Raw genomic sequence first — 13,520 nt, forward strand, 5'->3', positions numbered from 1 at the left:
AGTATGCCAAGCTTCTGAGACAGAAGTTCAGCACTGTGATGAACCCTCATGATATGATCATGCCTGACACGAAACAGCAGCTCTTCTCACGGTAACAAGAGGCGGAGGTTTGATGTGTTGACTGAAGACATATAGCTGAGTGTGGTGTGTGATATAATGATGTGCATATGTGTGTTACAGGTTTAAGGTTTCCACAATAGAAAGTCGAAAGCAGGTGTCAAGCAAAGATGTTCTCACCTGGTAATGATTCAGTTAGATTGTCAGTTTTTTTTCCATTGACTGAATTTGGATTTTTATGATGGCAGTTAATTGTTTGTGTGTGTTTGTCTGCTGCAGCACGGACGACATTCACGCCATAGTGTGCATAACTTGATCCAGAGCACTCTGGCCATGACCAACAGTCAGATGAAGTCCTCCAGATCCTTTCAGGTAGCGTCCTCTTAGATCCCTCTGTTCACAAAGTCTCCCTTTAATTTGTACGGCTCATTTCAAGAGTCGAACATCACGCAATACAAAATACGGCGACAGGCCACCATAAAAACATCATAAAATAGGTTTCCACGTACACACACAAATACAAAGCACACACAGGCTTCTGATTATTCTGTCTTCCTTCTTAGACCTTCCACATATACTGTAAGTATAACCAGGAGCTGCTGTGCCAAGTGTTCATACAGTGCAGGAAGAGGGGTCTGGTCAACCGACGTCGGATCAATCAGTCGTTTGGGCCGAAGAAAAACCGAGCGTTGCCCATCCTGCCCATGTCCTACCAGCTGTCCCAGTCCTATTACAGGTACACAACCACCTGAGGAACGATACTGTGAATACTTGCAAAAGGCTACTGCACTACTATTCTATCATTTGATTTAATTGTAAAGGATAATTTGTTTCATTTAAGAGTTTGCTGGTCACCTGCATTTATTGACAGGGATTGATCATACACTCACATATTTAGTTTATTAGAAACAGCTAGCTAAAACTAATGCAGTCTAAGATAGGTGTTCTGTTAATTAGCCTAGCCTTGTTGATATAAATGAGGCGCACAAAATAACAGAAACTCCTGTTTCTATAATGCAGTGATGTCTCAGGAACACCTTGGTCTTTTTTCAGACAACATGACATGACATTTTTTCTTGTGAGTTTAGTCCAGCTCCAAAAAAACGCAAGTTTTGTGTAATTTGTGGAAAAGAAATCTGTGTGTACCTGCTGTTCGTTGGCAGGGCATTGACCCTCCCATTCTTTCTTGTATAGGTGTTTTTCCTGGCGCTTTCCTCACTCGCTCTGCACTGATTCATTCCGCTTTTTGAGGAGTCTAATTAACAATGGGACAAGAGATGACAGATCTATTACTGCGTTTTACCATGAAACTGAAAACAGGCTAGAGAATGAGGAAGGAAGATTAGAGAGACCGACAGGGTCAAAAAGAAAAGAAAAACAAAGCAGAGGAAAGAATGATGGTGATGGTGCACCACAAAGTAATCTAGAGGCACAACCAGAGGAGGTAAACATTGAGTCATCAAAGGAAGGAGAGATCGACCAAGGGCAAGTGGAAGGAGAGGAAAAGTTGATGGAGGTGGATGTGAACAAATCAGATGAACAGAAAACCCCAGAAAATTGCCTTACAGCTGCCTCTGGTGGAGATCCATCCAGTGGAGAGCAGACAGACGATCATCTGCCTGAAGAGGGGCCATCAGGAGTGGCTGCAGCCTCAAACACAGCAGCTCAGGTCTCAGATGATCCTCCAGATCTGTCGGGCATGCTGCAGTTCTCTCTGGACTCCCCAGGTGGAGCCTGTGTGTCTCTCTCAGCCTGATGTCTCTGGGACTGCTGAGTGTGCATGTGTCCATACCAAAGCAGATGGTGGTGGTGGACAGCAATCTCGTGGACAACGATGTAGTCAAGAGGTGAGATATTATTTATATTATTAATTTTTAGTCACAACATTATTTTAAAATACGATAATGGCCAAAATGATAATCAGGATTATTTATCACTATTATACATTGATTTTAGAGACAAAATATTTTTACTACACTTATTATTGTATCTAAATAAGACTGGTTCTTATTCAAAGTGCATCATCTAGCTCTTTGCCTTCTCCAAACATTTTATTTTCATTTTGCCTGTCCGTTCTCTGTTGTCACTCATCTACTCTGAACTGTCACTGCAGGGTGCACGCCCAGCGACATGTCAGCTCAAAAGTGAAGCCAAAACATAAAATATCATTTAATATTATTAATAGTTGCAGCCTTATTTGTTCAGATTTCTGTGAAAATCAAACTTGAGTTGTACTGTGGCTTTCCAGTATGGCAGCATTGGAGGAAGAGGATGATGATGATGATGACGGTGACGAGTGTGAGGGGAGAAAGAAGCTGGAGGTGAAGGCACATCAAGCTTCACACACCAACTACCTGATGATGCGAGGATACTGCTGTCCAGGCATAGGTACAGTTTGAACTTACTTACTTTATTTTCTACTGGATAGATGGATATTTTCTGCTTCTATAATGTGCAGTTTTGTCTCACTTAAACTGCTTCAGTAACTTAATTTGAATCAACTTGCGCTGGATTAAATTATGATATTTTGTGTGGTTTAGTTTAGTAAAAACTGTAGCTAATAATGTGGATGGATATGAATGTGTTAAACACACAAATTAAATAGGACACTCCCTATTTCTTTGTAAATCAGTGTAAGTGTTTCAATACACTTTTTATTTGTATCAAAAAACAACAGTAAGAGGATAAATTTGTGAGTTTATCAAGCTATTACTATGATTTACAGCTTATTTACAGGAACAAAACCCACAACATTGATGCAAATGCATACAAAACAGACACATGTGCTCATATGTGTAATTAGATTTGGAGCTAAAATAGCCAATTAAGCAATTAGCTGATTAACAGCCAGGTAAGCAACTATAGTTTTGACAGTTAATTAATAAATTAAAAGTTGTTCAAGTCAAGTAAACAGTCGGATTTTAATCTCTTAAATATGATTTGCTGTTTGTTTCTGGTTGAAGTCATTGTAAATTTAATATCATTGATTGTTTAAAATGAAAGAAAAATAATCTGAATGAATCAATTTTGTAAAATTGTTTTTTGTTGTGTTTCTAGTCAAACTACGTAACCTCAACATCAATGATAACATTGTGGTGGAGTCATGTATTATGAAGCTGCAGCTACGCAGCACACCTGCTCACCACTTGTTCAGTATGGAGAGTGAGTATCAGCACATTCAAGATGTACAAGCAGATTTTTTAATTTGCAAGAAAATAATTCTTTGTCTTTCTTTTTTCTCCATTACTAGACTCTCCACCACCGGACTTCACTAAATGTGGTCCTTCTCTGCTGCCGTCCATGCTCACCTGCTCATTCCGTCCCTCCTCTTCTTCACCCAGTGTGGAGGAGTGTGACAGGCGTTTGGTAGAGCAAAGAGGATACACTCCTCAGGACATAGAAGCATGTGCTCAGCTCAGGAGGAGCTTAGACAAAGCTGGGGAGACTGGCTTGGATGTACATGAACTTTACGAGGCTCTCGCACAACAGGAGGAGCCACAGTGTGGACGCACCAGGAGCATGCAGCAGTACATGAAGGTAAACACAAGCAACAGTGAACTGATTTGAATGTGGTGGTCAAAGGTCGCTGCATCAACCTGTTGAGAAATCTTTGATACAGTCACTATATATGACTGGACAATTGGTGTTTGGGGGAGAGTTGTAGCGAACAGTCACTTTCCTAGTTTTTTCCTTCTCTATGTGGTTGCCTGATGTCCTCCCTTTTTGCTCCAGGAGTTACAAGAAGAAGGCCAGGTGTTAAAAGTTGGCGGTCTGGGCGTCCGTTGGGTGCTCATGCAGCACGCTGACCCGTGGCTGCTGACTGTAAACTCCAAACAGTGGTCCCAGTCACGCCTCAAATCTGACAAACTCCCCTTCTTGGAGAATGAGCACAACATCCCCTTCATGCGAAAGAGATGCAGACGAGAAACCCGACAGGAGACAGAGGAGCCACCAGCTAAAAAACCTGCCGTGGACAGACAAGAGAGCAAAGACAGAGTGGATGCGGAGGGATTGCCAAGCAACGTGACGAACGAGGGAGAACAGCTGGAAAAGCAGAAAGAGAGGGAAGATGAGGAAAGTGGAGACAAACAGTTAAACTTGAGAGAAGATGAGGGAGCAGAGCAGACAAGAGAGGAGGAGGCAGGACAAGATAAGATAGAAACAGAGGAGAGACAGGAAGAACAGACAGAGCAGAGAGCAAGAGGGGACAGTACAGACGCTGAAAGAGCTGAAGAAGCATGTTCTCCCCAGGCAGGATTAACTGATGTTGATGTTGAGTAAGTACAGACTGTAAAGGATTGACTCCGATTATCTTATCATAGTTAACTGTGCATTTTCCTTTTCTTTCTTCTCTGTAATCTCCTTCTCTCTTCAAACCCACACAGTGAAAATGTGAGTTTTATCAGCCGGCCGTGGCGCATGGTGGACGGTAAGCTGAACCGGCAGGTGTGCAAAGGCATGCTGGAAGCCTTGCTTTACCACATCATGTACCAACCTGGACTCACACAGCAGACGCTGGTGGAACATTACAAAGATGTGCTGCAGCCATTGGCAGTGCTGGACCTCGTGCAGGTAAACAGAAATACTCTCTCATGCATAGGCTTACATTTTATTTTAAGATCTTCATTAGATCAACACATTCAGACAAGTTCCCAGGTAATTACCTTTATTTGGAGCTTTATTTGTAATTTTCCCTGATCCAGTATAGAGTCCATTTCCACATTGATAATTGCACCAACAGCAAGAATCATGTCAGGTGTTCCACTTTTCCTTTTCCCCAACATTTCTTCCAGAATTTTCACATTACAAGTATTTCAGCCTTCTGTTTAAAAGTAGGCATTTAGTGTGAAAATCATCAGGGAATGTTGTTGTTTTGTTGACAGCAGGTTAGCATTGATCAGGAATACAGCAAAAGAAGAACTGATTAATTATGTAATGTCAGGTCCTCTTGAATGTGTTTTCACAAATGTATTCTGTGGAAGAGAGCATTTTACCAAGATTAATGCCTAATGATCCCACTCTCGTCTGCAGGCACTTATAGACATGGGCTGTGTGACCAAAAAAACTCTGGTTAAAGGTCCTAAGCCCACACTGTTTGGTCACACTGTGCACCAGACAAAAAGTGAGACAGGAGTGAAGACTGAGGATCCAGACACAGTGTTTTATGAGCCAACCATCAGCTGCTGCCTGCGGCTCAGTCAGGTGTTACCCAACGAACGTCACTGGAACAACTGTTTACCATGAAAGTGTTCGTCTGCCTCACTTGACCTGCACTTGGCCTTAACCTGGCTTCTCCTGGCATCACATTAGGTACATAAGGCTTTTGAAGTTTAAGCCTCAAGAAGCTCAGTAGTCAGACTCTTTTCTGATACTTAAATAATGTAATTTTAAAAAACGTTTCATGTCATCAATTCTGGTTTTACAGAAGAGGGATTTCTTTGTTTGTTTGTTTGTTTGTTTTTTGTTTGTTTGGTTTATTGTATTCCAAATTAATAAAAATGCATCACATGACATTCTTGACTTAAGTTTGTGTCGCAGCAAAGTGTTGCTGAATTCAGGAGGAACTGGGACTCAGGAGGAGCAATGTGAATTTCTTTGTGGCAGGGTGTAATTTGATGAGATGGGCCCCAGGTTTTTACTGGAAGGCTTTGAAAGATGTCAGTCTGCCAAACATGATCTCAGAGGGCATTGAGCTCCACCAAGGTTATGCAGTGTCACTGATTCCCATCCTGTATTTTCATGGACAAACATCCCTTGCGTGCAGCCAACCTGGAGCTGTTTGCAGCCCAGTGTAGTGTAGGATGGGATTCAGGCCATTGAATTCTGAAGAAATAAAACTCAACCAACATTAGCATTAACTGCTGTTCACTTACCAAGAGATTCAGCAGTCATTGTGTTTACAAAACACAAGGTTAGAATATGACCTCTGGGCAGCCTGGACGCTACAGCGACTCACTATCGCAAAGTATTATGAGACAGAATGGGCTGGGGCTAGCTGGTTAGCATGCTAACTTCAGTAGAAGAAAAGAAGTGATAGAAATAGAAACAAAACAAAAGTTAACATTGCTGAAGACAGCTTTTGGTGAGTAAAGGACAGGAGTTTGCTGCTCAACTGGCAACGTTTCCTCTAGACTTAAGTATCTGTCTTATCTGTATCTGTATTGGCTATGCAGGGCTAGCAAAAATGCACATATTGCACAAGGGAACTTGTGGAGTTTTCTTTGAAACAAGTACATTCACTGTTTCTCACCAAAATGCATTGTGGGTATCTTTTAGGCCTAGTAACACATTGAGTACATATGTTTACCGCTTAAAGAATTTGCAAAGCTGTTTCTTTATTCTATGTCTTGAAACGTATACTGTTGACATTAATGTTTGCTAGCTGGCAGTCTTCTTTTTTCATGCAGGTCTCTGTGTTTCTTGACATGAGATTAACTTGTTAATCAGCAGAGTAGCATGATTCTTCCAGCATCTTGTCAACTGTCACAAGATGCAAACAAATCGGGGACTGATTCATCAAAACGTTGCTCCATAGTGCTACTTCTAGTCAAAAAAGCCACGGGATACCTCTGAAGGAGTAGCACTGACTGGGATGTGGGCATTGTTTCAGACTTTAATTGTGAGGAGTACCAGTACAAGGAGAGTACCTTATGTACTAAACCTAACTTGTATGGAAGTGTCTGTCTTTTGTTTTGATTCTTTAAGGTTTTCCATTTGTCACCTGTCTACATATGGACTAAAGCTGAAGGGACATCTGAAGGAGCTACTCAAGAAAACACATCTCCTGTAAGTTGAATCAGATTCTTGATTTAAAAAGGATCAGGATATGTATTGTTTTGTCAGCAGCCCACGCTTCAAAAATTATTACAAATAATTAAAAACTATTGAAGGGAAAAGCAGAAAAACCCACGTGTGAGCAGCTGGAACCTCAGTGTTGGTATTTTTTCATGAGAAATTATTAAATGTACCTTCGGGTAATTTCATTTATAACAAAACATTTTATAACCTTTGCCTATGTTTTAAATGTAAAAAAATCTTAATTTGTAAAGTAAATAAAGCTGTAAAATAAATGTAGTGGAGTAAAAAGTACAATATTTTCTGCTCATAGAGTTCTGTCTTCCTTGTCTGTGAGGACAAAGAGACATGGGGATATGTTAAGAACAGAACAGTTAGAGTTGGTAGGAATAATAATAACTGATAGAAGAGTGGTGAGCGTAGCCTTGCCCAGTCGCCAAAGGAGGTCTGCCAGGAAACTTAGCGATAAAGATCCCCGGGAAGCTGAGACCTGTTTGCTTACTGTTCTGCACTTGGATCCATTTCCAGACGAACTTCCTCCACTTTATTGTCTTGAATTGCCATACTTTCAGTTCTGTTGCTTGTGCACAGTCCACTTACAGGACTGCACAGATCAGTGTGTGTAATGTGAGGTAACTTGGTGGTTTGTAGTTCATCGCTCCGAAGCTCAGTAGCAAGGAAGGAAGGGTACCACCCACCCTCCAAGTTGCTGCTGTGTACACTGCCAACACTGTCATCTGTTGGCATCGATTTATTCTACTGGGGTTTAACCCAGGACAGAGACATTACCAATATTTCCAGAGTGTAACTTGCCATGTAGTGCAAGTAGATAAAACCTGGGCTTCAAGGGTCTATTATGTAAATTCAAATACACAATTTTTTTTAGATTTCTGCCACAAACCCAATCTGTCGTTCTTTTTTGAGGCAGAGTCGGATAAGAGTCAGAGCAGTCAGTGGAGTAAAGACAATAGACTTTACAATGACGTGAGAGCAGTGAGGGGGTGGCTCCCAAAAGTGGCTCCATGATCTGTAATTGTTCACTTCCACAAGTCATGAACCTTGATGACATGACTAGAAAAAAACAGGATTTGTAATATGGAAACAAAAACTGCCAACATTGTTCTACCACAATAGAAAATTAAAAGGGAGTGAAGTCTTGCAGTGCGTTCACTCTTTGACCACCTTTGGACTTAAATGTCTGATGATTTTTTTATTGCATTTCTGAAGAGAATAACTGAGAACAATGTTTTTCATCCTCCTGGTGTTTTCTTTGATGAGTTTTCTATGCGACTTCCATGTCTCCAGTTGTGGTAAGTGAAGAGTTTCCATCTATAATCCACCTTAAAAAAGGTAAAAAAAAAAAAAAAAAAAAGGCTATTCCCTGTATAAATGTGATAATTAGTTTGATGATCAGTACTGGTTGTTTCAAGAAAGAAAATGACCTTTACTGTTCTGCAGCTGCTGAATCTTAGTCTTATAAACTCAGAAGATCCTGTGCAGTTTAAGACGTACTTTAATCTGTAGATTGTACTAATCTTTTTGTGATTTGTTTGGACATTCATCCTCCTGTATTTTATTTCCACTCTAATTTTGTTCTTGTTAAGTTCAACAAAGTGAGAACAAAGTTATTATTATCGCTGTTATCATTAGGTTAGGAATTAATACCTGGAGAGTACATAATGGGTTTGATTAATTGAAAGAATAAATAAATTGTTTAACTGATTAACTGATCAGAAACAAGCAAATATCTCAGATAAATAAAAACCTATACAGACTATATGGTTTATTTAAGGTGTTCTATGTAACTATGCGTAGGTATATGCAATGTAATTAAGCTAAATAAGATTATTATATGTTGAAGGAGAATAAATGCTTATTGTAGCCACTGCCAGTTTGCCAGGCAACTTTGCCATGCAGGAAATACATGTAAAACTGAACATACAAAGATATATATATATATATATATATATATATATATATATATATATATAGCTCTGATTATCATAATTGTAGAATTAGAGTTATAGATGTTTTTATCATGTATCTGATTGCTTATTTTATATAAAGCTGTTTAAAATCACAGTGTTTAATGTCTTTTTCTTCACAGATGAAAACTGTGCAGATAAACCTGTGTTCACACCGTCCAGACTGGTAGTGAAACATGGTGACCCAACCTCTGCCACCTGCTCTGTAAAAAATGTTTATGATATTTTTAATTTGGAAAAATCTCTGGGAGACCTTAAAACAAATGGAACAGAAATTTTATGGAAGGTTGAAAAAATGACTGAATGGGACATGTTTGTCATGTGCTATTATGAACTTGCTGATCACCAGTGTTGCAGCACGCTGCCTATAACTGTGTACAGTAAGTTAACTTCCTGTTGGACAAAGTATTCACATTCACATTCACATGCTTTTTCAAATATACAGTTAACAGGATTTATACTACTGCTTTGTGTGTGTGTTTCTCAGCTTATCTCTTCTTCCCTCCTCCACAGAGCCTCCAGACAATGTGCCCATCAGCTTTAGGAATCACTCTGGACCGTTGTTAGAGGGTCATCAGTACACTCTGCAGTGTGAAGTACACAACGTTGCTCCTGTTGAAAACCTCACTGTGACCTTCTACAGAGGACAGACAGCACTGGGTCAACTACAGTCCAACAACACAGAGAAGAAACCAGTGACTGAGATCTTCACTCTGAACATCAACACCAGTAAAGAGGATGATGGAGTCCAGTACTGGTGTGTAGCCGAACTGGAACTGGGACCTGAAGGACCACAGCCCCCTATAGTGCTGTCATCACATCAACGTATCCGTGCCACTGTCCTCTGTGAGTCTGACAGCAAACAAACACACACCTCAGTTTTCAGCCAAGAAGTAAAACTTATCATATGTCTGCGACAAACAAAACCTTTAACACACAACTTTTTCAAAAAACTCTCTTTGGTTATCATGTTGGCCTCCTTTATCTGTTATTTAAAGCTGCACTAAACAATATATTTATATAGTAGTGTAAGTTTACGTATAGTAGTGTAATGATTATCACCTGTATCTCCATCTCATCAACATTTTACAGCATCTTTTATCTAATTTCTGGGGTTTTTTGGACCCTCAACTTTACTGGTTTGGTTTATTCTCAATGTTCCCATCAGCTTCATTTTTGGTAACAGCAGTTATCAGATTAAAAAAAGACTGTAAAAACCACCCACTCATCAGGCAAACAACTGACAAAGTTGGTGACTGGCTGGTGAACACAATGGAACATTTAGCAGAGACCAAAAAGCAGAGCTAGGTTATAATGATAACTCCTAACATGTCACTTCCACTTCCAGTTAAAGTAACTCTTAACTACAGCTAAATTTAGGAGATTTTCTTTGTTTCCATGTTGCTGTAATGACGTGTTGCATTTCTTTTCCCCTCCATCAACACACAGATAAGCCTCAGCTACTGGTCCCACCACATCCAGATCGGATCACCATCACAGAAGGAAGCCCTCTACAGCTGAACTGTACAGCTGTTGGAAACCCCAGCCCCTCGTACACCTGGGTGCTCCCACCATCCAGCCTCCTGCCCTCCAACAGCAATGTTCTCACCATCAAATCTGTAGCTTCTGAGCACGGGGGCCAGTACACCTGTGAAGTCAGTAACAAAGTCGGGAATGTTACTGTGATGTTTCACGTGGATGTCGAAGGTGAGTGTGAGCTTTTTGTAACATCCAGCCTTCAGTGTTAGGATTCTTACTGGAAAGTGAGTTCCGAAAAATGGAACAGAAATTTTATGGACAGTACTGGTGTGAAGCCAAGCTGGAGCTGGGACCTGAAGGACCACAGCCCCCTCCAGTGGTGATGTCAGAAAAAATCAGTGCCACTGTGAACAATGCTTTTGCCTCTGGGGCAACTCCCATGATTCTCAGCTTCAGTATGTGCTTCATGCTTTTATTCTTTGATTTTAGTTCATTCACACAGATATTAAGAGGCAGTTTGTTTTCAGAGCTGTAACATAATAAATACCCACCATCTTTTGTATAGCTTAATCTGTTTAAATGAAAAGGGTTCCTGTTCCAGTTTTCACAATGTGGCATCCTCCAATGGTGACGTCAGGAAAAAATCAACACCACTGTCCAATGTTAGTCCAATAACAAACAAATAAGATCTCTGCAGTGTTCACTTAATTAAATTTAAGACTTTTTAAACTCACAGAAAATGCAGTTTAATAATGTTTTCTCAGTTACACCAGCCAAAGCATTAGGGAACACAAGTACTGGATAAAGCTTGGAATAATGAATAATTAATCTAATTAATTTAATGTATTTATTGACATATGTATCACATTTTTGTCTGTACTTCTCAACTGTATACAATAATAATCTGTCCTGGTCCTACATAAGCAGCAGAAAATTTTATGGATGGATTAACAGATTAAAAGATAATTTATCTAAGTTGATTTTTACAGTTTTTGCTATAAACTGACTCTTCATTTTGAGCTGTTGAGCTTCCATATGAAGTTTGCTACCATTCTGATGGTGTCCTCAAAAGATGCTTGAAAAGCCTCAATAGGCAGAAATGTGTGTCACTAGACAGTAAATTTGAACATTTTAAATTTGATTTTGTGTTGTTTGACTTAAATAATTGCATTAAAAAGCTAAATCTGAATAGCATATATTAAAATATTATATAATATATTAAATTGTTTGTTTTTTTTATTTTGGAACTGAATGCCTCTAATACACTGTCATAAACATGACAGTAAAATAAATTAAAATTTATTTTATTAACTTATGTGAGGTAAATAAAAACCTTTTCTTGATTTTACCAACAGATTAGAAAAATATTTAGAGTCCTTTTAAATATCTAACTTACGGGACATTGTGTTAATAACCTTTTACTGCCTTTTGTCAGTTTCACGGCTCCATATTATGTTACCAGCAACATGAATGCAAATATGATAAAGACCTGCCATCACTGGTAGGTGACACAATACACCTCTAACAGGTCAAAAATTAGAAAAAAATTACAAAAGAAAAAACATGTTTGATGTCTGTCACTAGACAAGATATTGATTGATGGCGTCATATGTTCTGTGTTTATTTTGTCCATAGGTTTGGAGTTAACCTCAACCAAACTGCCACCAATAACTACAACCTCAATGACAACAACCACACCAAACAGCAGCACCAGCAGCACACTGATTCATAGGTTCATAATGTGTTTTATGCTTTTATTCTCTGTTGTGGTTTGAGTTCATACCCAGAGAAGAACAGCTGCATGTAATCTCTCTAAAGCTGTCAAGGTGTATAACTCATATTTGATGTACATTCAGGCAATTCTCCTAATACACTTAGATGATAGCTTGTTGTATAGGAGTGCTTACTTTTTACAATGTAATAATGATGTTTAACCACTAGGACATTATCTTGCAAGTGAGCTGTGTTTAAATGTTTTTTGCTTTTCTGCATTTTTAAACAGAATATACTGATAAGTAATAATCGATAAGTTAGACTGGTTATACTTTATTGAACAGTTAGTCTTTATACAGTCATGCTAGCAGCTCTGTGAGGCTGTGCTGAACCAAATGCTAACATCAGCACAATATATAGGTATAATGCTTACCATGTTTACAAATTAAAGTTCTGACCTTACATCAACACTAAGGCAAGGTCAGGGGAGAACCAAAGTAATTACCATACATGATCTGGGAACAGTGAATGTTTCCACTAAGTTCTGTGCCAATGTGTCCAAAACGTGTTGATATATTTTACAAAATAAGTGAGGACTTTTACCTGCTGCTGGCAATACAGAAAAAGAAAGGGCATCACCAAAGTCATTAGGATTCATCCTCTAGGGATCATGAATGTTTGCACAAAACTCAATAGCAATCCACCTAATCACTGTTGAGATGAGGCCAATTTAGGCGGACAGTGTTGCACTTGGTTATACACGTGATAATGACAGAAATAGTTGTGTAACAAACTAAAAAAAGACAGCCTCAGAAAGACGTTCAAATCATCCTTTAAATCAGAGAGGTGGAGGTGTGGGGCTGTGTAGGTTCTGAAGGTATTTGACCATCCAACAAGCAGCTGTGATGAAGTTTACTGTCCAATATTGGCTTTAATTACAGCTGTTATTGTTGTTTAATTAATTTGATTAAAGGCATAAAATTTAATCCCTTAAAGCACACCCCCAACCCCGTCCCCTACCCCTAAACCCTAACCCCGACCCCAGACTCTAACCCAACTCCCCTTAGAAGTTAAATGCATCCTCCCTTCTTGATTCAAGGCCACAGTGTAGACCTACAGTAGTTAATGTGCAGTTACGTTATTCTTCACCACAGCCTGGTAAAACCCTTTGATGCAACACTAAACTTTTATCACTGGAAGGTTGTGTCGGCAGTTTGAGGAACTTGTTTATGTAAATTTTAATAAAGTGTTTCACACAGTTTTCAAGAAGAGAAGGGCTGTTTAAAGTCTCCAAATCAATCCTAATAACAGTGTAATCAGGGTTGCAGTACTATTAAATTATTTAGCCTAATACATGATGTGATGGGAGGGAAGGATCACGTTGTGTTTTTGGGTTCAAATTTTTCTTTAATGATTAGTTTACACATTGATAATAAAAAATAATAATAATAACTGAGATGTTGTGCCAGTGCTGATGTACCAAACAGGACT

At 39.2% G+C, this 13,520-nt stretch overlaps 2 protein-coding genes and 1 long non-coding RNA gene across 3 annotated transcripts; all 3 read left to right on the forward strand.

Moving 5' to 3' along the window:
- Positions 1-12: 12 nt before the first annotated feature.
- LOC108875752 (uncharacterized) lies at positions 13-1,392 on the forward strand. The gene is made up of 5 exons (XR_001959914.2): positions 13-91; positions 181-240; positions 337-429; positions 621-793; positions 1,252-1,392. It is a non-coding gene; the product is annotated as an uncharacterized LOC108875752 (long non-coding RNA).
- Positions 1,393-1,404: 12 nt separating this feature from the next.
- Positions 1,405-5,568, forward strand: LOC108875751 (general transcription factor 3C polypeptide 1). The gene is made up of 7 exons (XM_018664864.2): positions 1,405-1,904; positions 2,306-2,445; positions 3,115-3,219; positions 3,308-3,594; positions 3,790-4,334; positions 4,443-4,629; positions 5,089-5,568. Exons 1-7 carry the CDS (start codon positions 1,813-1,815, stop codon positions 5,299-5,301), a joined length of 1,569 nt encoding a protein of 522 aa, XP_018520380.1. The 5' UTR covers positions 1,405-1,812; the 3' UTR covers positions 5,302-5,568.
- A 2,331-nt stretch (positions 5,569-7,899) lies between these two features.
- On the forward strand, positions 7,900-13,485 carry LOC108875750 (basement membrane-specific heparan sulfate proteoglycan core protein). The gene is made up of 5 exons (XM_018664863.2): positions 7,900-8,162; positions 8,960-9,217; positions 9,351-9,683; positions 10,287-10,544; positions 11,952-13,485. Exons 1-5 carry the CDS (start codon positions 8,096-8,098, stop codon positions 12,089-12,091), a joined length of 1,056 nt encoding a protein of 351 aa, XP_018520379.1. The 5' UTR covers positions 7,900-8,095; the 3' UTR covers positions 12,092-13,485.
- The last annotated feature ends 35 nt before the right edge of the window (positions 13,486-13,520 follow it).

This window comes from Lates calcarifer, unplaced genomic scaffold, assembly GCF_001640805.2.
Source record: "Lates calcarifer isolate ASB-BC8 unplaced genomic scaffold, TLL_Latcal_v3 _unitig_570_quiver_1065, whole genome shotgun sequence".
In the NCBI taxonomy this organism is placed as follows: Eukaryota; Metazoa; Chordata; class Actinopteri; family Centropomidae; genus Lates; species Lates calcarifer.

Bases quoted from the DNA above. Each gene is read 5' to 3' on its own strand.
- LOC108875751 (XM_018664864.2), top strand. From the start codon at position 1,813: ATGTCTCTGGGACTGCTGAGTGTGCATGTGTCCATACCAAAGCAGATG. The intron at 2,446-3,114 runs GTACAGTTTGAA...TTGTGTTTCTAG, and splicing joins ATACTGCTGTCCAGGCATAG to TCAAACTACGTAACCTCAAC. The intron at 3,220-3,307 runs GTGAGTATCAGC...CTCCATTACTAG, and splicing joins CCACTTGTTCAGTATGGAGA to ACTCTCCACCACCGGACTTC.
- LOC108875750 (XM_018664863.2), top strand. From the start codon at position 8,096: ATGTTTTTCATCCTCCTGGTGTTTTCTTTGATGAGTTTTCTATGCGAC. The intron at 8,163-8,959 runs GTAAGTGAAGAG...TTTTCTTCACAG, and splicing joins CTTCCATGTCTCCAGTTGTG to ATGAAAACTGTGCAGATAAA. The intron at 9,218-9,350 runs GTAAGTTAACTT...CCTCCTCCACAG, and splicing joins GCTGCCTATAACTGTGTACA to AGCCTCCAGACAATGTGCCC.